Raw genomic sequence first — 21,490 nt, forward strand, 5'->3', positions numbered from 1 at the left:
CATTTACAGTTGAAGTCGGAAGTTTACATACACTTAGGTTGGAGTCATTAAAACTCGTTTTTCAACCACTCTGCAAATTTCTTGTTAACAAACTATAGTTTTGGCAAGTCGGTTAGGACATCTACTTTGTGCATGACAAGTAATTATTCCAACAATTCTTTACAGACAGATTATTTCACTTATAATTCACTGTATCACAATTCCAGTGGGTCAGAAGTTTACATACACTAAGTTGACTGTGCCTTTAAACAGCTTGGAATATTCCAGAAAATGATGTCATAGCTTTAGAAGCTTCTGATAGGCTAATTGACATCATTTGAGTCAATTGGAGGTGTACCTGTGGATGTATTTCAAGGCCTACCTTCAAACTCAGTGCCTCTTTGCTTGACATCATGGGAAAATCAAAAGAAATCAGCCAAGACCTCAGAAAAAAAAATGGTAAACCTCCACAAGTCTGGTTCATCCTTGGGAGCAATTTCCAAACGCCTGAAGGGACCACGTTCATCTGTACAAACAATAGTACGCAAGTATAAACACCATGGGACAACGCAGCCGTCACACCGCTCAGGAAGGAGACGCGTTCTGTCTCCTAGAGATGAACGTACTTTGTTGTAAATTGTAAAACTTCTGATTTGTCTTTTTTTATTTTATTGTAAATTTACTTTTTCTGAACCCTGACATGTCACATGTAACGGACCACCTAAAGAGCAGCTCTACGTCAAAATGTCAGATAGAACCCAAGGTCAAGACTTCCTGCAGAGCAGCAGGACATTTTCGGCAACAAAAAGAGTGATCAAATTAAGACCCTACATATGGATCTTGTTTTTAACACATAGACTGTGGGACATCATGAAGATCCTGTTTTTAACACACAGACTGTGGGACATCATGAAGATCCTGTTTTTAACACACAGACTGTGGGACATCATGAAGATCCTGTTTTTAACACATAGACTGTCAGACTGTGGCTACGGGACATCATTACTATAGTGGGTGTATTGTAACAGTGAAGCCTCAGACACACATTCCTTTAGTGGGTTTCATTTTGTTTTATTCAAGTTTGAACAGTTTTATCATCCCACCCCTGTTCTTTAATGTTCTAGATATTAACATCTCAGCTTCTTTCACCAGACAGACCGCCAGGCAGACAGACAGACTCACAGACAGATAGGCAGGCAGACAGACCAATTCACAGGCAGGCCGGCAGACAGACCAACTCAAAGGCAGGCCGCCAGGCAGACAGACAGACCAACTCACAGGCAGGCCGGCAGGCAGACAGACAGACCAACTCACAGGCAGGCCGGCAGGCAGACAGACAGACCAACTCACAGGCAGGCAGGCAGACAGACAGACCAACTCACAGGCAGGCAGGCATGCCGGCAGACAGCCAGACCAACTCACAGACAGGCCGGCAGACAGACGGACAATCCTACATAGTCCACCTTGTCTTCTACACCAGGTGTACCCTATGGACTAGGACTAACATAGCTAGATGTTGTATTGCTCTCTTCCTGAAGCAGAATCCTCAGGGGGCGGGGCCTACTGGGCTACGTTCCAACAGTCCTATAGAGCGTCCTCTCCTTGGCTCCTTGTCAAGGTTTGATAGGGGGTTGGATAGGGTTTCCAGGGTATATTATGGGGTGTTGCTGTGTCTGTGTTTCCACAGCGCTAGATACATGAGGGGTTGGATAGGGTTTCCAGGGTATATTATGGGGGTGTTGCGTCTATTTGCGTTTCCTCAGCACCAGATACATGAGTCCACTGATGAGGGTCATGGGGAAGCTGACCCAGGCCAGGACGTAGGACGAACCGTATCCCCCCTTCCTTAGAGACTCCTCCGTAAAACCCTCTCTCTCCGCCGTGTAGATGGACGCTCCGATCATCACACACAGGCCTGCGAGGGGGGGGGGGGTTAGAGTTAGGAACTAGGATAGGAAGGTCGTAGGGTACAGAACCCCTACAACTGACAGGACGTTTAAACAGGAACACTGTACTCCTTGTCATATTACACATTGTTACAGCCTGAATTCAAAATGGATTAAAAAAAAATTATAAAAAATCTCATCCGTCTACACACATTACCCCATAATTTATTGAAAATGAAATACAGAAATATCTAATTTACAGACGTATTCACACCCCTGAGTCAACACATCACCTTTGGCAGCGACTACAGCTGTGAGTCTTTCTGGGTCTCTAAGCACTTTGCACATTATTATTTTTTAAGATTCTTAAAGTTCTGTCAAGTTGGTTGTTGATCTTTGCTAGACAACCATTTTCAAGTCTTGCCGTAGATTTTCAAGCAGATTTTAAGTCAAAACTGTAACCAGGCCACTGAGGAACATTCACCGTCGTCTTGGAAAGCAACTCCAGTGTATATTTGGCCTTGTGTTTTAGGTTATTGTCCTGCTGAAAGGTGAATGTGTCTCCCAGTGTCTGGTGGAAAGCAGACTGAACCAGGTTTTCCCTCTAGGATTTTGCCCATGCTTAGCTCTATTCTGTTTCTTTTTATCCTAAAAAAAAAACTCCCTAGTCTTTGCTGATGACAAGCATACCCATAACATGATGCAGCCACCACTATGTTTGAAAATATGAAGCGTGGTGACGAGTTGGATTTGCCCCAAACATAACGCTTTGTATTCAGGACATAAAGTTGAATGCTGATTGACTCCAGACATTTCAGCTTTTCATTTTTTATTTAAAAAATAATAATAATTCCACTTTGACATTATGGGGTATTGTGTGTAGGCCAGTGACACAAACATTTTAATACAGGCTGTAACGCAACAAAATGTGGAAAAAGTCAAGGGCTGAGAATACCTTCTGAAGGAACTAATACCCTATGTTGCCAGGTGTAATTACAGTGTAGGTACATTGGTTTATAGCAAGGAAAACCTGGCGCAGACGTATATCTTTGAGTGGTATTTTAGCATGAACAGTATTGGCCACTCACCAGACAGTAGGAAAACCTGACGTAGACGTATATCTTTGAGTGGTATTTTAGCATGAACAGTATTGGCCACTCACCAGACAGTAGGAAAACCTGACGTAGACGTATATCTTTGAGTGGTATTTTAGCATGAACAGTATTGGCCACTCACCAGACAGTAGGAAAACCTGGCGTAGACGTATATCTTTGAGTGGTATTTTAGCATGAACAGTATTGGCCACTCACCAGACAGTAGGAAAACCTGGCGTAGACGTATATCTTTGAGTGGTATTTCAGCATGAACAGTATTGGCCACTCACCAGACAGTAGCTGGACGATGGCTGTAAAAATGAATCTCTCTCCTTGTTTCAGTCTGAAGAGCTGCAGGATGAACACAAAGAACCCCACACAGCAGAGAATGGTGGACAGGATCATAGTGGCCTGGACGGCCTGTAGATAGGCTACAGAGAGAGAGAGAGACAGAGAGAGACTGTTTGTGACTTTTGTTTTATATATTTCACTTGCTTTGGCAATGTAAACATATGATTCCCATGTCAATAAATCCCTTAAATTGAATTGAATTGATAGAGGAGTGTTACACAGACAGAGAGAGAGAGGAGTGTTACACAGACAGAGAGAGAGAGAGAGAGAGGAGTGTTACACAGACAGAGAGAGAGAGAGGAGTGTTACACAGACAGACAGACAGAGAGAGAGAGAGGAGTGTTACACAGACAGACAGACAGAGAGAGAGAGAGGAGTGTTACACAGACAGACAGACAGAGAGAGGAGTGTTACACAGACAGACAGACAGAGAGAGAGAGAGGAGTGTTACACAGACAGACAGACAGAGAGAGAGAGAGGAGTGTTACACAGACAGAGAGAGAGAGAGGAGTGTTACACAGACAGAGAGAGAGAGAGAGGAGTGTTACACAGACAGAGAGAGAGAGAGAGGAGTGTTACACAGACAGAGAGAGAGAGAGGAGTGTTACACAGACAGAGAGAGAGAGAGAGGAGTGTTACACAGACAGAGAGAGAGAGAGAGGAGTGTTACACAGACAGAGAGAGAGAGAGAGAGAGGAGTGTTACACAGACAGAGAGAGAGAGAGAGAGGAGTGTTACACAGACAGAGAGAGAGAGAGGAGTGTTACACAGACAGAGAGAGAGAGAGAGAGGAGTGTTACACAGACAGAGAGAGAGAGAGAGAGAGAGAGTTACACAGACAGAGAGAGAGAGAGAGGAGTGTTACACAGACAGAGAGAGAGAGAGGAGTGTTACACAGACAGAGAGAGAGAGAGAGGAGTGTTACACAGACAGAGAGAGAGGAGTGTTAGACAGACAGAGAGAGAGAGAGAGGAGTGTTACACAGACAGAGAGAGAGAGAGGAGTGTTACACAGACAGAGAGAGAGAGAGGAGTGTTACACAGACAGAGAGAGAGAGAGGAGTGTTACACAGACAGAGAGAGAGAGAGGAGTGTTACACAGACAGAGAGAGAGAGGAGTGTTACACAGACAGAGAGAGAGAGAGATGTTACACAGACAGAGAGAGAGAGGAGAGAGTGTTACACAGACAGAGAGAGAGGAGTGTTACACAGACAGAGAGAGAGAGAGAAGAGTGTTACACAGACAGAGAGAGAGAGAGAGGAGTGTTACACAGACAGAGAGAGAGAGAGGAGTGTTACACAGACAGAGAGAGAGAGAGGAGTGTTACACAGACAGAGAGACAGAGAGAGAGAGAGGAGTGTTACACAGACAGACAGAGAGAGAGAGAGGAGTGTTACACAGACAGACAGACAGAGAGAGAGAGAGGAGTGTTACACAGACAGAGAGAGAGAGAGGAGTGTTACACAGACAGAGAGACAGAGAGAGAGAGAGGAGTGTTACACAGACAGACAGACAGACAGAGAGAGAGGAGTGTTACACAGACAGAGAGAGAGAGGAGTGTTACACAGACAGAGAGAGAGAGGAGTGTTACACAGACAGAGAGAGAGAGAGGAGTGTTACACAGACAGAGAGAGAGAGAGGAGTGTTACACAGACAGAGAGAGAGAGAGAGAGAGAGAGAGAGGAGTGTTACACAGACAGAGAGAGAGAGAGAGAGAGAGAGGAGTGTTACACAGACAGACAGACAGAGAGAGAGAGAGGAGTGTTACACAGACAGAGAGAGAGGAGTGTTACACAGACAGACAGACAGAGAGAGAGAGAGAGAGGAGTGTTACACAGACAGACAGACAGAGAGAGAGGAGTGTTACACAGACAGACAGACAGAGAGAGAGGAGTGTTACACAGACAGACAGACAGAGAGAGAGAGAGGAGTGTTACACAGACAGAGAGAGAGAGAGGAGTGTTACACAGACAGAGAGAGAGAGAGGAGTGTTACACAGACAGAGAGAGAGAGAGGAGGTGTTACACAGACAGAGAGAGAGAGAGAGGAGTGTTACACAGACAGAGAGAGAGAGAGAGGAGTGTTACACAGACAGAGAGAGAGAGAGAGGAGTGTTACACAGACAGAGAGAGAGAGAGGAGTGTTACACAGACAGAGAGAGAGAGAGAGGAGTGTTACACAGACAGAGAGAGAGAGAGAGGAGTGTTACACAGACAGAGAGAGAGAGAGAGTATTACACAGACAGAGAGAGAGAGAGAGAGGAGTGTTACACAGACAGAGAGAGAGAGAGAGGAGTGTTACACAGACAGAGAGAGAGGAGTGTTACACAGACAAGACAGACAGAGAGAGAGAGGAGTGTTACACAGACAGACAGACAGAGAGAGAGGAGTGTTACACAGACAGAGAGAGAGAGAGGACAGAGAGAGAGAGAGTAGTACACAGACAGAGAGAGAGAGTGTTACACAGACAGAGAGAGAGAGAGGAGTGTTACACAGACAGAGAGAGAGAGAGAAGGGTTACACAGACAGAGAGAGAGAGGAGTGTTACACAGACAGAGAGAGAGAGAGAGGAGTGTTACAGACAGAGAGAGAGAGAGGAGTGTTACACAGACAGAGAGAGAGAGAGAGAGGTTACAGACAGAGAGAGAGAGAGAGAGGAGAGGAGTTACACAGACAGAGAGAGAGAGAGAGAGAGAGAGTAGGCACAGTCAGACAGACAGAGAGAGAGAGAGGTGATACACAGACAGAGAGAGAGGAGTGTTACAGACAGACAGACAGAGAGAGAGAGAGGAGTGTTACACAGACAGACAGACAGAGAGAGAGGAGTGTTACACAGGCAGACAGACAGAGAGAGAGGAGTGTCACAGACAGACAGACAGAGAGAGAGGAGTGTTACACAGACAGAGAGAGAGAGAGGAGTGTTATACAGACAGAGAGAGAGAGAGGAGTGTTACACAGACAGAGAGAGAGAGGAGAGTGTAGACAGACAGAGAGAGAGAGAGTGTTACACAGACAGAGAGAGGAGAGGTTACACAGACAGAGAGAGAGAGAGGAGTGTTACACAGACAGAGAGAGAGAGAGAGGGAGTGTTACACAGACAGAGAGAGAGAGAGATGTTACACAGACAGAGAGAGAGAGAGGAGTGTTACACAGACAGAGAGAGAGAGAGGAGTGTTACACAGACAGACAGAGAGAGAGGAGTGTTACACAGACAGACAGACAGAGAGAGAGGAGTGTTACACAGACAGACAGACAGAGAGAGAGGAGTGTTACACAGACAGAGAGAGAGAGAGAAGAGTGTTACACAGACAGAGAGAGAGAGAGGAGTGTTACACAGACAGAGAGAGAGAGAGGAGTGTTACACAGACAGAGAGAGAGAGAGGAGTGTTACACAGACAGAGAGAGAGAGAGGAGTGTTACACAGACAGAGAGAGAGAGGGAGACTCAGAGACGTCCTGTATACTAACAGACATGCATACTTCATGGTAAGAGCTGTTAGGTTACCTGCGTCAGTGGAAGCACTGTTCTTGACAGGGAGACATGTGACATTACAGGAGTACCACAGATCAGTATAAATCACACTGCCTCCTGGAGCAGAGATCACCCACCATGCCTAGAGAGGACAGAGAGGACATTTAGGAAGTAGCTAGAGAGAGCAGAGATCACCCACCATGCCTAGAGAGGACAGAGAGGACATTTAGGAAGTAGCTAGAGAGAGCAGAGATCACCCACCATGCCTAGAGAGGACAGAGAGAACATTTAGGAAGTAGCTAAAGAGAGCAGAGATCACCCACCATGCCTAGAGAGGACAGAGAGAGAACATTTAGGAAGTAGCTAGAGAGAGCAGAGATCACCCACCATGCCTAGAGAGGACAGAGAGAACATTTAGGAAGTAGCTAGAGAGAGCAGAGATCACCCACCATGCCTAGAGAGGACAGAGAGGACATTTAGGAAGTAGCTAGAGAGAGCAGAGATCACCCACCATGCCTAGAGAGAGAGAGACAAGAGAGAGAGAACATTTAGGAAGTAGCTAGAGAGAGCAGAGATCACCCACCATGCCTAGAGAGGACAGAGAGAGAACATTTAGGAAGTAGCTAGAGAGAGCAGAGATCACCCACCATGCCTAGAGAGGACAGAGAGAACATTTAGGAAGTAGCTAGAGAGAGCAGAGATCACCCACCATGCCTAGAGAGGACAGAGAGAACATTTAGGAAGTAGCTAGAGAGAGCAGAGATCACCCACCATGCCTAGAGAGGACAGAGAGAGAACATTTAGGAAGTAGCTAGAGAGAGCAGAGATCACCCACCATGCCTAGAGAGGACAGAGAGAGAACATTTAGGAAGTAGCTAGAGAGAGCAGAGATCACCCACCATGCCTAGAGAGGACAGAGAGAACATTTAGGAAGTAGCTAGAGAGAGCAGAGATCACCCACCATGCCTAGAGAGGACAAGAGAGAACATTTAGGAAGTAGCTAGAGAGAGCAGAGATCACCCACCATGCCTAGAGAGGACAGAGAGAACATTTAGGAAGTAGCTAGAGAGAGCAGAGATCACCCACCATGCCTAGAGAGGACAGAGAGAGAACATTTAGGAAGTAGCTAGAGAGAGCAGAGATCACCCACCATGCCTAGAGAGAGGACAGAGAGAGAACATTTAGGAAGTAGCTAGAGAGAGCAGAGATCACCCACCATGCCTAGAGAGGACAGAGAGAGAACATTTAGGAAGTAGCTAGAGAGAGCAGAGATCACCCACCATGCCTAGAGAGGACAGAGAGAACATTTAGGAAGTAGCTAGAGAGAGCAGAGATCACCCACCATGCCTAGAGAGGACAGAGAGAGAACATTTAGGAAGTAGCTAGAGAGAGCAGAGATCACCCACCATGCCTAGAGAGGACAGAGAGAGAACATTTAGGAAGTAGCTAGAGAGAGCAAGAGATCACCCACCATGCCTAGAGAGGACAGAGAGAGAACATTTAGGAAGTAGCTAGAGAGAGCAGAGATCACCCACCATGCCTAGAGAGGACAGAGAGGACATTTAGGAAGTAGCTAGAGAGAGCAGAGATCACCCACCATGCCTAGAGAGGACAGAGAGAGAGAACATTTAGGAAGTAGCTAGAGAGAGCAGAGATCACCCACCATGCCTAGAGAGGACAGAGAGAGAACATTTAGGAAGTAGCTAGAGAGAGCAGAGATCACCCACCATGCCTAGAGAGGACAGAGAGAACATTTAGGAAGTAGCTAGAGAGAGCAGAGATCACCCACCATGCCTAGAGAGGACAGAGAGAGAGAACATTTAGGAAGTAGCTAGAGAGAGCAGAGATCACCCACCATGCCTAGAGAGGACAGAGAGAGAACATTTAGGAAGTAGCTAGAGAGAGCAGAGATCACCCACCATGCCTAGAGAGGACAGAGAGGACATTTAGGAAGTAGCTAGAGAGAGCAGAGATCACCCACCATGCCTAGAGAGGACAGAGAGAGAACATTTAGGAAGTAGCTAGAGAGAGCAGAGATCACCCACCATGCCTAGAGAGGACAGAGAGAACATTTAGGAAGTAGCTAGAGAGAGCAGAGATCACCCACCATGCCTAGAGAGGACAGAGAGAGACATTTAGGAAGTAGCTAGAGAGAGCAGAGATCACCCACCATGCCTAGAGAGGACAGAGAGGACATTTAGGAAGTAGCTAGAGAGAGAGCAGAGATCACCCACCATGCCTAGAGAGGACAGAGAGAGAACATTTAGGAAGTAGCTAGAGAGAGCAGAGATCACCCACCATGCCTAGAGAGGACAGAGAGAACATTTAGGAAGTAGCTAGAGAGAGCAGAGATCACCCACCATGCCTAGAGAGGACAGAGAGAGAACATTTAGGAAGTAGCTAGAGAGAGCAGAGATCACCCACCATGCCTAGAGAGGACAGAGAGGACATTTAGGAAGTAGCTAGAGAGAGCAGAGATCACCCACCATGCCTAGAGAGGACAGAGAGAGAACATTTAGGAAGTAGCTAGAGAGAGCAGAGATCACCCACCATGCCTAGAGAGGACAGAGATAACATTTAGGAAGTAGCTAGAGAGAGCAGAGATCACCCACCATGCCTAGAGAGGACAGAGAGAGAACATTTAGGAAGTAGCTAGAGAGAGCAGAGATCACCCACCATGCCTAGAGAGGACAGAGAGGACATTTAGGAAGTAGCTAGAGAGAGCAGAGATCACCCACCATGCCTAGAGAGGACAGAGAGAGAACATTTAGGAAGTAGCTAGAGAGAGCAGAGATCACCCACCATGCCTAGAGAGGACAGAGAGAACATTTAGGAAGTAGCTAGAGAGAGCAGAGATCACCCACCATGCCTAGAGAGGACAGAGAGAGAACATTTAGGAAGTAGCTAGAGAGAGCAGAGATCACCCACCATGCCTAGAGAGGACAGAGAGGACATTTAGGAAGTAGCTAGAGAGAGCAGAGATCACCCACCATGCCTAGAGAGGACAGAGAGAACATTTAGGAAGTAGCTATCTATATATATGACAAGACATTGTGGAACAGGACACACCCCCTACATGAATATGTACAGTGCTTTCGGAAAGTATTCAGACCCCTTGAATTTTTCCAGACTTTTTTTCCCTCATCACTCTACACACAATACCCCATAATGACAAAGCAAAAACAGGTATTTAGACATTTTTGCAAATGTATTAAAACTACAAAAACTGAAATATTACATTTACGTAAGTATTCAGACCCCTTTTACTCAGTACTTTGTTGAAGCACCTTTTGGCAGCGATTACAGCCTCGAGTCTTCTTGGGTATGACGCTACAAGCTTGGTACTCCCGAGTGGCGCAGCGGTCTAAGGCACTGCATCTCAGTGTTTGAGGCGTCACTACAGACCCCCCTGGTTCGATTCCAGGCTGTATCACAACTGGCCGTGATAGGGAGTCCCATAGGGCGGCGCACAATTGGCCCAGCGTCGTCCGGGTTTGTCCGGTGTAGGCCGTCATTGTAAATAAGAATTTGTTCTTAACTGACTCCCATTCTTCTCTGCAGATCCTCTCAAGCTCTGTCAGGTTGGATGGGAAGCGTCGCTGCAATTTTCAGGTTTCTCCAGAGATGTTCGATCGGGTTCAAGTCCGGGCTCTGGCTGGGCCACTCAAGGACATTCAGAGACTTGTCCTGAATCCACTCCTGCGTTGTCTTGGCTGTGTGCTTAGGGTCGTTGTCCTGTTGGAAGGTGAACCTTCACCCCAGTCTGAGGTCCTGAGCGCTCTGGAGCAGGTTTTCATCAAGGATCTCTCTGTACTTTGCTCCGTTCATCTTTCCCTCGATCCTGACTAGTCTCCCAGTCCCTGCCGCTGAAAAACATCCCCACAGCATGATGCTGCCACTACCATGCTTCATCGTAGGGATGGTGCCAGGTTTCCTCCAGACGTGACGCTTGGCATTCAGGCCAAAGAGTTCAATCTTGGTTTCATCAGACCAGAGAATCTTGTTTCTCATGGTCTGAGAGTCCTTTAGGTGCCTTTTGGCAAACTCCAAGCAGGCTGTCATGTGCCTTTTACTGAGGAGTGGCTTCCGTCTGGCCACTCTACCATAAAGGCCTGATTGGTGGAGTGCTGCAGAGATTGTTGTCCTTCTGGAAGGTTCTCCCATCTCCACAGAGGAACTCTGGAGCTCTGTCAGAGTGACCATTGGGTTCTTGGTCACTTCCCTGACCAAGGCCCTTCTCCCCCGATTGCTCAGTTTGGCCGGGCAGCCAGCTCTAGGAAGAGTCTTGGTGGTTCCAAACTTCTTCCATTTAAGAATGATGGAGGCCACTGTGTTCTTGGGGACCTCCAATGCTGGTACCCTTCCCCAGATCTGTGCCTCGACACAATCCTGTCTCGGAGCTCTACGGACAATTCCTTCGACCTCATGAGCTCAATTTCGAGTCTCATAGCAGAGGGTCTGAATACTTATGTAAATAATTTCTGTTTTTTTATTTTTAATAAATTTGCAAAAAATCCTAAACTGTTTTTCGCTTTGCATTATGGGGTATTGTGTGTAGATTGATGAGGAGCATTTTTTATTTAATCAATTTTAGAATAAGGCTGTAACGTAACAAAATGTGGAAAAAGTCAAGGGGTCTGAATACTTTCCGAATGCACTATATGCATGCATTAACTGACTTGGACAAAGAGCTGGGTATGTACTGTACATTGTTGATGGTGCTGATGAAGAGGAGGATGCCTGAGATGACGTGGAAGAGGATAATGAAGGTTAATATCACCAACATGTCTGTCTGTCTGTCTGTCTGTCTCTGTTACACAGGAACCTAATGAGAGACGGAGGGAGGCAGAGAGAGAGAGAGAGAGAGAGAGGCAGAGAGAGAGAGAGAGAGAGGCAGAGAGAGAGAGAGAGAGAGAGAGAGAGAGAGAGAGAGAGGCAGAGAGAGAGAGAGAGAGAGACAGAGAGAGAGAGAGACAGAGAGAGAGATTATATAGTTCACACACACTTCAATAATACCCTGTAAATAATACCCTGTAAATAATACCCTGTTAATAATACCCTGTTAATAATACCCTGTTAATAATACCCTGTTAATAATACCCTGTGCATAATACCCTGTAAATAATACCCTGTTAATAATACCTGTTAATAATACCCTGTAAATAATACCCTGTGCATAATACCCTGTTAATAATACCCTGTTAATAATACCCTGTGCATAATACCCTGTTAATAATACCCTGTTAATAATACCCTGTGCATAATACCCTGTTAATAATACCCTGTTAATAATACCCTGTTAATAATCCGTTAATATCTGTTAATAATACCGTGTTAATAATAATCCTGTTAATAATACCCCGTTAATAATACCCTGTTAATAATACCCTGTTAATAATACCCTGTAAATAATACCCCGTTAATAATACCTGTTAATAATAACTGTTAATAATAACTCCGTGCATAATACCCTGTTAATAATACCCTGTTAATAATACCCTGTTAATAATACCCTGTTAATAATACCCTGTTAATAATACCCTGTAAATAATAATAAATCAGCAAACTCCCTGTGTGAACTACAACAGGATCCATTCCTGTGGTACCGGGCAGCGGAGCGGAAATGGAAGAAAACTAAACTCCCTGCCGACCTGGCATCTTTTCACTCCCTCCTCTCTACATTTTCTTCATCTGTTTCTGCTGCTAAGGCCACTTTCTACCACTCTAAATTCCAAGCATCTGCCTCTAACCCTAGGAAGCTCTTTGCCACCTTCTCCTCCCTGCTGAATCCCCCCCCCCCCCCTCCCTCTCTCTGTGGATGACTTCGACAACCACTTTGAAAAGAAGGTTGACGACATCCGATCCTCGTTTGTTAAGTCTAATGACACTGCTGGTCCCTACTCACACTGCCCTACCCTATGCTTTGACTTCTTTCTCCCCCTCTCTCCAGATAAAATCCTGCGACATTTGTGACTGCAGGCCGCCCAACAACCTGCCCGCTTGACCCCATCCCCTCCTCTCTTCTCCAGACCATCTCCGGTGACCTTCTCCCCTACCTCACCTCGCTGATCAACTCATCCTGACCGCTGGCTATGTCCCTTCCGTCTTCAAGAGAGCGAGAGTTGCACCCCTTCTCAAAAAACCAACACTCGATCCCACTGGCGTCAACAACTACAGACCAGTATCCCTTCTTTCTTTTCTTTCCAAAACTATTGAGCGTGCCGTCTTTAGCCAACTCTCTTGCTATCTCTCTCAGAATGACCTTCTTGATCCAAACCAGTCAGGTTTCAGGACTGGTCATTCAACTGAGACTGCTCTTCTCTGTGTCACGGAGGCTCTCCGCACTGCTAAAGCTAACTCTCTCTCCTCTGCTCTTGTCCTTCTAGACCTGTCTGCTGCCTTTGATACTTTGAACCATCAGATCCTCCTCTCCACCCTCTCCGAGCTGGGCATCTCCGGCGCGGCTCACTCCTGGATTGCGTCCTACCTGACCGGTCGCTCCTACCAAGTGGCGTGGCGAGAAGCTGTCTCCCGCACCACGTGCTCTCACCACTGGTGTCCCCCAGGGCTCAGTTCTAGGCCCTCTCCTATTCTCCCTATACACCAAGTCACTTGGCTCTGTCATATCCTCACATGGCCTCTCCTATCATTGCTACGCTGACGACACACAACTAATCTTCTCCTTTCCCCCTTCTGATAACCAGGTGGCGAATCGCATCTCTGCATGTCTGGCAGACATATCAGTATGGATGACGGATCACCACCTCAAGCTGAACCCTGGCAAGACGGAGCTGCTCTTCCTCCCGGGGAAGGACTGCCCGTTCCATGACTCGCCATCACGGTTGACAACTCCGTTGTGTCCTCCTCCCAGAGTGCGAAGAGCCTTGGCGTGACCCTGGACAACACCCTGTCGCTTTCTCCGCTAACATCAAGGCGGTGACCCGATCCTGCAGGTTCACGCTCTACAACATTCGGAGAGTACGACCCTGCCTTACACAGGAAGCGGCACAGGTCCTAATCCAGGCACTTGTCATCTCCCCGTCTGGATTACTGCAACTCGCTGTTGGCTGGGCTCCCTGCCTGTGCCATTAAACCCCTACAACTCATCCAGAATGCCGCAGCCCGTCTGGTGTTCAACCTTCCCAAGTTCTCTCACGTCACCCCCCTCCTCCGCACACTCCACTGGCTTCCAGTTGAAGCTCGCATCCGTTACAAGACCATGGTGCTTGCCTATGGAGCAGTGAGGGGAACGGCACCTCCGTACCTTCAGGCTCTGATCAGTCCCTACACCCAAACGAGGGCATTGCGTTCATCCACCTCTGGCCTGCTGGCTCCCTTCCTCTGCGGAAGCATAGCTCCCGCTCAGCCCAGTCAAAACTGTTCGCTGCTCTGGCACCCCAATGGTGGAACAAGCTCCTCACGACGCCAGGACAGCGGAGTCACTCACCACCTTCCGGAGACATTTGAAACCCCACCTCTTTAAGGAATACCTGGGATAGGATAATGTAATCCTTCTACACCCCCCTACCCCAACCCACCCCCAAAAAAAAAAAATGTAAAGTGGTTTTCCCACTGGCTATAGGGTGAATGCACCAATTTGTAAGTCGCTCTGGATAAGAGCGTCTGCTAAATGGCGTAAATGTGCCCTTGAGCAAGGCACTTAACCCTAATTGCTCCTGTAAGTCGCTCTGGATAAGAGCGTCTGCTAAATGACTAAAATGTAAATGTAAAATGTAAATGACTAAGGAGACACTAGTAAAGACAATCAACAAATCAGTAATGATGACTAAGGAGACACTAGTAAAGACAATCAACAGATCAGTAATGATGACTAAGGAGACACTAGTAAAGACGATCAACAGATCACTAACGATGACTAAGGAGTCACTAGTAAAGACAATCAACAGATCAGTAATGATGACTAAGGAGTCACTAGTAAAGACGATCAACAGATCAGTAATGATGACTAAGGAGACACTAGTAAAGACAATCAACAGATCAGTAATCATGACTAAGGAGTCACTAGTAAAGACGATCAACAGATCAGTAATGATGACTAAGGAGTCACTAGTAAAGACGATCAACAGATCAGTAATGATGACTAAGGAGTCACTAGTAAAGACGATCAACAGATCAGTAATGATGACTAAGGAGTCACTAGTAAAGACAATCAACAGATCAGTAATGATGACTAAGGAGATACTAGTAAAGACAATCAACAGATCAGTAATGATGACTAAGGAGTCACTAGTAAAGACGATCAACAGATCAGTAATGATGACTGAGTCACTAGTAAAGACGATCAACAGATCAGTAATGATGACTAAGGAGTCACTAGTAAAGACAATCAACAGATCAGTAATGATGACTAAGGAGACACTAGTAAAGACAATCAACAGATCAGTAATGATGACTAAGGAGTCACTAGTAAAGACGATCAACAGATCAGTAATGATGACTAAGGAGTCACTAGTAAAGACGATCAACAGATCAGTAATGATGACTAAGGAGACACTAGTAAAGACAATCAACAGATCAGTAATGATGACTAAGGAGGCACAGGGTAAAGACAATCAACAGATCAGTAATGATGACTAAGGAGTCACTAGTAAAGACAATCAACAGATCAGTAATGATGACTAAGGAGACACTAGTAAAGACAATCAACAGATCAGTAATGATGACTAAGGAGGCACTAGTAAAGACAATCAACAGATCAGTAATGATGACTAAGGAGGCACTAGTAAAGACAATCAACAGATCAGTAATGATGACTAAGGAGTCACTAGTAAAGACAATCAACAGATCAGTAATGATGACTAAGGAGTCACTAGTAAAGACAATCATAGAGGTCTGGAGAAAACAGTGTGGTTAAATTTGACACACTGCCAATCTAAATGCTCACACACACATCTCTCTCTCTCTCTATTCCAATTCAAAGGGCTTTATTGACATGGGAAACATATGTTTACATTGCCAAAGCAAGTGAAAAAGACAGGAAATAAACAAATCAGAAATGAACATTAAACATTACAATCAAAGCTGTAAAAAAAATATAGACATTTCAAATGTTATATTATTGGCTGTGTACAGTGTTGTAAACAGATAAATACAGGCTGTATTTACAATGTTGTTTGTGCTCCGCCGGTTGCAACGGGCCACAAATCGTGTTGCTGTGGCGGCACACTGTGGTATTTCACCCAATAGATTTTGGGGAGTTTATCAAGATCGTTTTTTTTTGTTTTCAAATTCTTTGCGGGGTCTGATGGGAAATACAGAGCATTCGGGAAAGTATTCAGACCCCTTTTTTATTTTTTTCCACATTTTGTTTACGTTACAACCTTATTCTAAAAATGGATTAAATAAATAAAAAATATTCATCAATCTACACACAATACGCCATAATGACGAAGCAAAAAAATGGTTTGCGAATGTATTAAAAAGAAAACACACCTGTGTGCCCTCAGGCCCCTCCCCCTCCTCCACCACCACTACTACATATCTACAGTACATACGTCCATGGATGTGTGTGTATAGTGCGTGTTATCACGTGTGTTGGTCTCCCGTGTAGCTCAGTTGGTTAGAGCGTGGCGCTTGCAACGCCAGGGTTGGGTTTCGGCAGGTGAACACCACCGGTGGCAGGAGTAGAGGGGTGAAGTGGAAGGGGGCTGTACTCTCCAGTCATGTCCAGCTGAGGTCCTGGCTGCCTTTTCAGTCGACATGTTGGTGGAAGTGGCTCCACATCATCTTCTGGGCTGGCCTCTTCACACCTCTAGATGGCCGGGGGGGGGGGAGGTGTGGAGCCAGAGATGGCAGCAGCGGGGGGTCAGGCTGGCCTCTTCACACCTCTAGATGGCCCGGGGGAGGTGTGGAGCCAGAGATGGCAGCAGCGGGGGGTCAGGCTGGCCTCTTCACACCTCTAGATGGCCCGGGGGAGGTGTGGAGCCAGAGATGGCAGCAGCGGGGGTCAGGCTGGCCTCTTCACACCTCTAGATGGCCGGGGGGAGGTGTGGAGCCAGAGATGGCAGCAGCGGGGGGTCAGGCTGGCCTCTTCACACCTCTAGATGGCCGGGGGGGGGGGAGGTGTGGAGCCAGAGATGGCAGCAGCGGGGGTCAGGCTGGCCTCTTCACACCTCTAGATGGCCGGGGAGGTGTGGAGCCAGAGATGGCAGCAGCGGGGGTCAGGCTGGCCTCTTCACACCTCTAGATGGCCGGGGGGTGTGGAGCCAGAGACAGCACCTCTTCACACCTCTAGATGGCCGGGCGGGGGAGGTGTGGAGCCAGAGACAATAGCAGGGGTCAAGCTGAATAAATAGAAAAATTCAGTAAGAATACTTTTACGGATGAGCCCTGTATCAATACATCAAATAAACAACACATATCTATAAACATATATATATATATTATATAGAGTAGGGGGAACCCAACCACTGTGGTGAAGTGTGTGTACCAATGGTAAATAAGGCTGGTGAGGGGAGGACGCCTCGTAGTGGTGGCCGGGGTGGGATGGGGAGGACGGCTCGTAGTGGTGGCCGGGTGGGATGGGGAGGACGGCTCGTAGTGGTGGCCGGGGTGGGGTGAGTGGGATGGGGAGGACGGCTCGTAGTGGTGGCCGGGTGGGGATGGGAGGACGGCTCGTAGTGGTGGCCGGGGTGGGGTGAGTGGGGATGGGGAGGACGGCTCGTAGTGGTGGCCGGGTGGGATGGGGAGGACGGCTCGTAGTGGTGGCCCGGGTGGGGGTGGGGAGGACGGCTCGTAGTGGTGGCCGGGGTGGGGGTGAGTGGGATGGGGAGGACGGCTCGTGAGTGGTGGCCGGGGTGGGATGGGGAGGACGGCTCGTGAGTGGTGGCCGGGGTGGGGGTGAGTGGAATGGGGAGGGACGGCCTGTAGTGGTGGCCGGGGTGGGGTGAGTGGAACGGGAGGACGGCTCGTAGTGGTGGCCGGGGGTGGGGGTGAGTGGGGTGGGGAGGACGGCTCGTAGTGGTGGCCGGGGTGAGTGGGATGGGGAGGGACGGCTCGTAGTGGTGGCCGGGGTGAGTGGGATGGGGAGGACGGCTCGTAGTGGTGGCCGGGGTGGGGGTGAGTGGAATGGGGAGGACGGCTCGTAGTGGTGGCGGGGGTGGGGGTGAGTGGGGTGGGGAGGACGGCTCGTAGTGGTGGCCGGGGTGAGTGGGATGGGGGAGACGGCTCGTAGTGGTGGCCGGGGTGGGAGTGAGGGTGGGGAGGACGGCTCGTAGTGGTGGCCGGGGGTGGGGTGAGTGGGATGGGGAGGACGGCTCGAGTGGTGGCCGGGGTGGGGGTGAAGTGGGATGGGGAGGACGGCTCGTAGTGGTGGCCGGGGTGGGGTGAGTGGGATGGGGAGAGGACGGCTCGTAGTGGTGGCCGGGGTGAGTGGGATGGGGAGGACGGCTCGTAGTGGTGGCCGGGGTGAGTGGAATGGGGAGGACGGCTCGTAGTGGTGGCCGGGGTGAGTGGGATGGGGAGGACGGCTCGTAGTGGTGGCCGGGGGTGGGGTGAGTGGAATGGGGAGGACGGCTCGTAGTGGTGGCCGGGGTGGGGTGAGTGGGATGGGGAGGACGGCTCGTAGTGGTGGCCGGGGGTGGGGGTGAGTGGGATGGGGAGGACGGCTCGTAGTGGTGGCCGGGGTGGGGTGAGTGGGGTGGGGAGGACGGCTCGTAGTGGTGGCCGGGGGTGGGGGGTGAGTGGAATGGGGAGGACGGCTCGTAGTGGTGGCCGGGGGTGGGGAGTGAGTGGGATGGGAGGACGGCTCGTGAGTGGTGGCCGGGGTGGGGGTGAGTGGAATGGGGAGGACGGCTCGTAGTGGTGGTGGCCGGGGTGGGGTGAGTGGAATGGGGAGGACGGCTCGTAGTGGTGGCCGGGGTGGGGTGAGTGGGATGGGGAGGACGGCTCGTAGTGGTGGCCGGGGTGGGGTGAGTGGGGTGGGGAGGACGGCTCGTAGTGGTGGCCGGGGTGAGTGGAATGGGGAGGACGGCTCGTAGTGGTGGCCGGGGTGGGGTGAAGTGGGATGGGGAGGACGGCTCGTAGTGGTGGCCGGGGTGAGTGGAATGAGGAGGGACGGCTCGTAGTGGTGGCCGGGGTGGGGTGAGTGGGATGGGAGGACGGCTCGTAGTGGTGGCCGGGGGTGGGGGTGAGTGGAATGGGGAGGACGGCTCGTAGTGGTGGCCGGGGTGGGGTGAGTGGGATGGGGAGGACGGCTCGTAGTGGTGGCCGGGGTGGGGGTGAGTGGAATGGAGGAGGGACGGCTGAGTGGTGGCCGGGGTGGGGTGAGTGGGATGGGAGGACGGCTCGTAGTGGTGGCCGGGTGGGGTGAGTGGGATGGTAGGACTGGCTCGTAGTGGTGGCCGGGGTGGGGGTGAGTGGAATGGGGAGGGACGGCTCTGTAGTGGTGGCCGGGGTGGGGTGAGTGGGATGGTATCAAGCACATGGTTTTCGTCTGTTTGGTGCTGTTCCATTCCAGCCGTTGTTGTGGGCCGTCCTCCCGTCACCAGCCCCCACTGGCTTTTATTTATTTATATATATATATACAGTGCCTTGCAAAAGTATTCATCCCCCTTGGCTTCCAGAGATTTGAGACTGGGACGGAGGTTCACCTTCCAGCAGGACAATGACCCTAAGCATACTGCTAAAGCAACACTCGAGTGGTTTAAGGGGAAACATTTGAATGTCTTGGAATGGCCTAGTCAAAGCCCAGACCTCAATCCAATTGAGAATCTGTGGTATGACTTAAACATTGCTGTACACCAGCAGAACACATCCAAGTTGAAGGAGCTGGAGCAGTTTTGCCTTGAAGAATGGGCAAAAATCCCAGTGGCTAGATGTGCCAAGCTTATAGAGACATACCCCAAGAGACCTGCAGCTGTAATTGCTGCAAAAGGTGGCTCTACAAAGTATTGACTTTGGGGGGGTGAATAGTTATGCACGCTCAAGTTTTTTAAAACGTATTTCTTGTTTGTTTCACACAAAAACATTTGTTGCATCTTCAAAGTGGTAGGCATGTTGTGTAAATCAAATGATACAAACCCCCCCAAAATCTATTTTAATTCCAGGTTGTAAGGCAACAAAATATTTCATTAGTGATTATATATCAATGATATCTAGCAATCAAAGGAAAAAAATCTCAAAAATATCTCAAATGAATAATATGCAATCATTCAAACAACTGCATTCGCATGAGCAGAAATTAACGTATTTCACTTACCAGTCTAAAGTGGCGTCCTCTCCTTCCAAAAACATATCTTCAGCTGTTGAGTCTAAACTATATTCACTAAGTCCTCATCTACTGGTTCTGTGATACTTTCCCAGTCGATTTCTTCTTTAATCTCGTCCAAATCTGTATACCTGGAATTTGATTTAGCTTAATTTTAACTAAATTAACTTTTCCGCCATATTGTACTTTCAAAATTTGCAGAAAACTTTGCTTACTAAAATGGAGCTGTGCGTAACGCTTCCTTGTTTAGATTTCCAATGGACACTAAACCATGTTGCGCGGGTGCTGAATACAAAGGACCAGCTCATACTCCTGTAAAGCCCAGCTCATTGGCTATCTAGCTAGCAATGTTTCAAAACAATAGGTGGTCATTGGACCAAGATACAGTCAATCAAGTGAACACCACCCGTCTCATCGGCGCGTAATGATGTCGTGTCTTCGTGGCTAAAATTGTTTCTGTATCGGATATACCTAATGCAGAATGACGAAGGCTGGTTACCTTCTGGAGTGTCTGAGGAATAAATAGGAACCTAACTTGACTGGCTGAAACAAGGTTTAGCTTTAGATTTTCACAGATTTCTTTCTTTGCAAGTTGAACGAGTGAGAATATAAAATTGATCGTGCATACAACATTGATCATGTTAGGATATAAAAATTGATTTTATCAAACAAAACTACGCTATATTTTATCTGTGGGACCCTCGGGATAACAAATCAGAGCAAGATTACTGAATGTAAGTACATTATTTACCTTCAGAGGTGAATGTATCAAACCAGTTGCCTCCTCAAACAATAGCATGGTATTTTTTCGCTGTAATAGCTACTGTAAATTGGACACTGCAGTTAGATTAACAAGAATTTAAGCTTTCTGCCCATATAAGACATGTCTATGTCCGTGAAAATTAGCTTTTGTTTACAACATCATTGAGCAACAACTGTCCCGATTTCGGAACACCCATCCAGTAGAGGTTAAGTTATAAACTGAGGATGTTTTTGCAGAATTCTGCATGCAGAGTCTCAATTTGGTGTTTGTCCCATTTTGTGAATTCTTGGTTGGTTCTTGGTTGGTGAGCGGACCCCAGACCTCACAACCATAAAGGGCAATGGGTTCTATAACTGATTGAAGTATTTTAAGCCAGATCCTAATTGAGATGTCAAATGTTATGTTCATTTTGATGGCGCAGAAGGCCCTTCTTGCCTTGTCTCTCAGATCGTTCACAGCTTTGTGGAAGATACCTGTAGCACTGATGTTTAGGGTGAGGTATGTATAGTTTCTTGTGTGCTCTAGGGCAATGGTGTCTTGATGGAATGTTTATTTATGGTCCTGGCAACTGGACCTTTTTTGGAACACCATTATTTTTGTCTTACTGAGATTAACTGTCAGGGCCCAGGTCTGACAGAATCTGTGCAGAAGATCTATAGGCCCTCCTTGGTTGGGGACAGAAGCACCAGATCATCAGCAAACATTTGACTTCAGATTCT

General features: G+C 48.0%; 1 protein-coding gene across 1 annotated transcript in view; it reads right to left on the reverse strand.

The window, feature by feature from the left end:
• Positions 1-1,316: 1,316 nt before the first annotated feature.
• Positions 1,317-21,490, reverse strand: part of LOC121557202 (epithelial membrane protein 2) — a 31,715-nt gene continuing 11,541 nt past the window's right edge. The window contains exons 2-5 of the mRNA XM_045219366.1: positions 11,489-11,605; positions 6,814-6,922; positions 3,250-3,390; positions 1,317-1,894 (exon numbers count right to left, since the gene is read on the reverse strand). Coding sequence (XP_045075301.1) covers positions 1,725-1,894; positions 3,250-3,390; positions 6,814-6,922; positions 11,489-11,566 — 498 coding nt within the window. The 5' untranslated portion in view covers positions 11,567-11,605 and the 3' untranslated portion in view covers positions 1,317-1,724. The remainder of the gene's footprint in view (positions 1,895-3,249; positions 3,391-6,813; positions 6,923-11,488; positions 11,606-21,490) is intronic.

The sequence above is a fragment of the Coregonus clupeaformis genome, unplaced genomic scaffold, assembly GCF_020615455.1.
Source record: "Coregonus clupeaformis isolate EN_2021a unplaced genomic scaffold, ASM2061545v1 scaf2309, whole genome shotgun sequence".
NCBI classification, from domain to species: domain Eukaryota; kingdom Metazoa; phylum Chordata; class Actinopteri; order Salmoniformes; family Salmonidae; genus Coregonus; species Coregonus clupeaformis.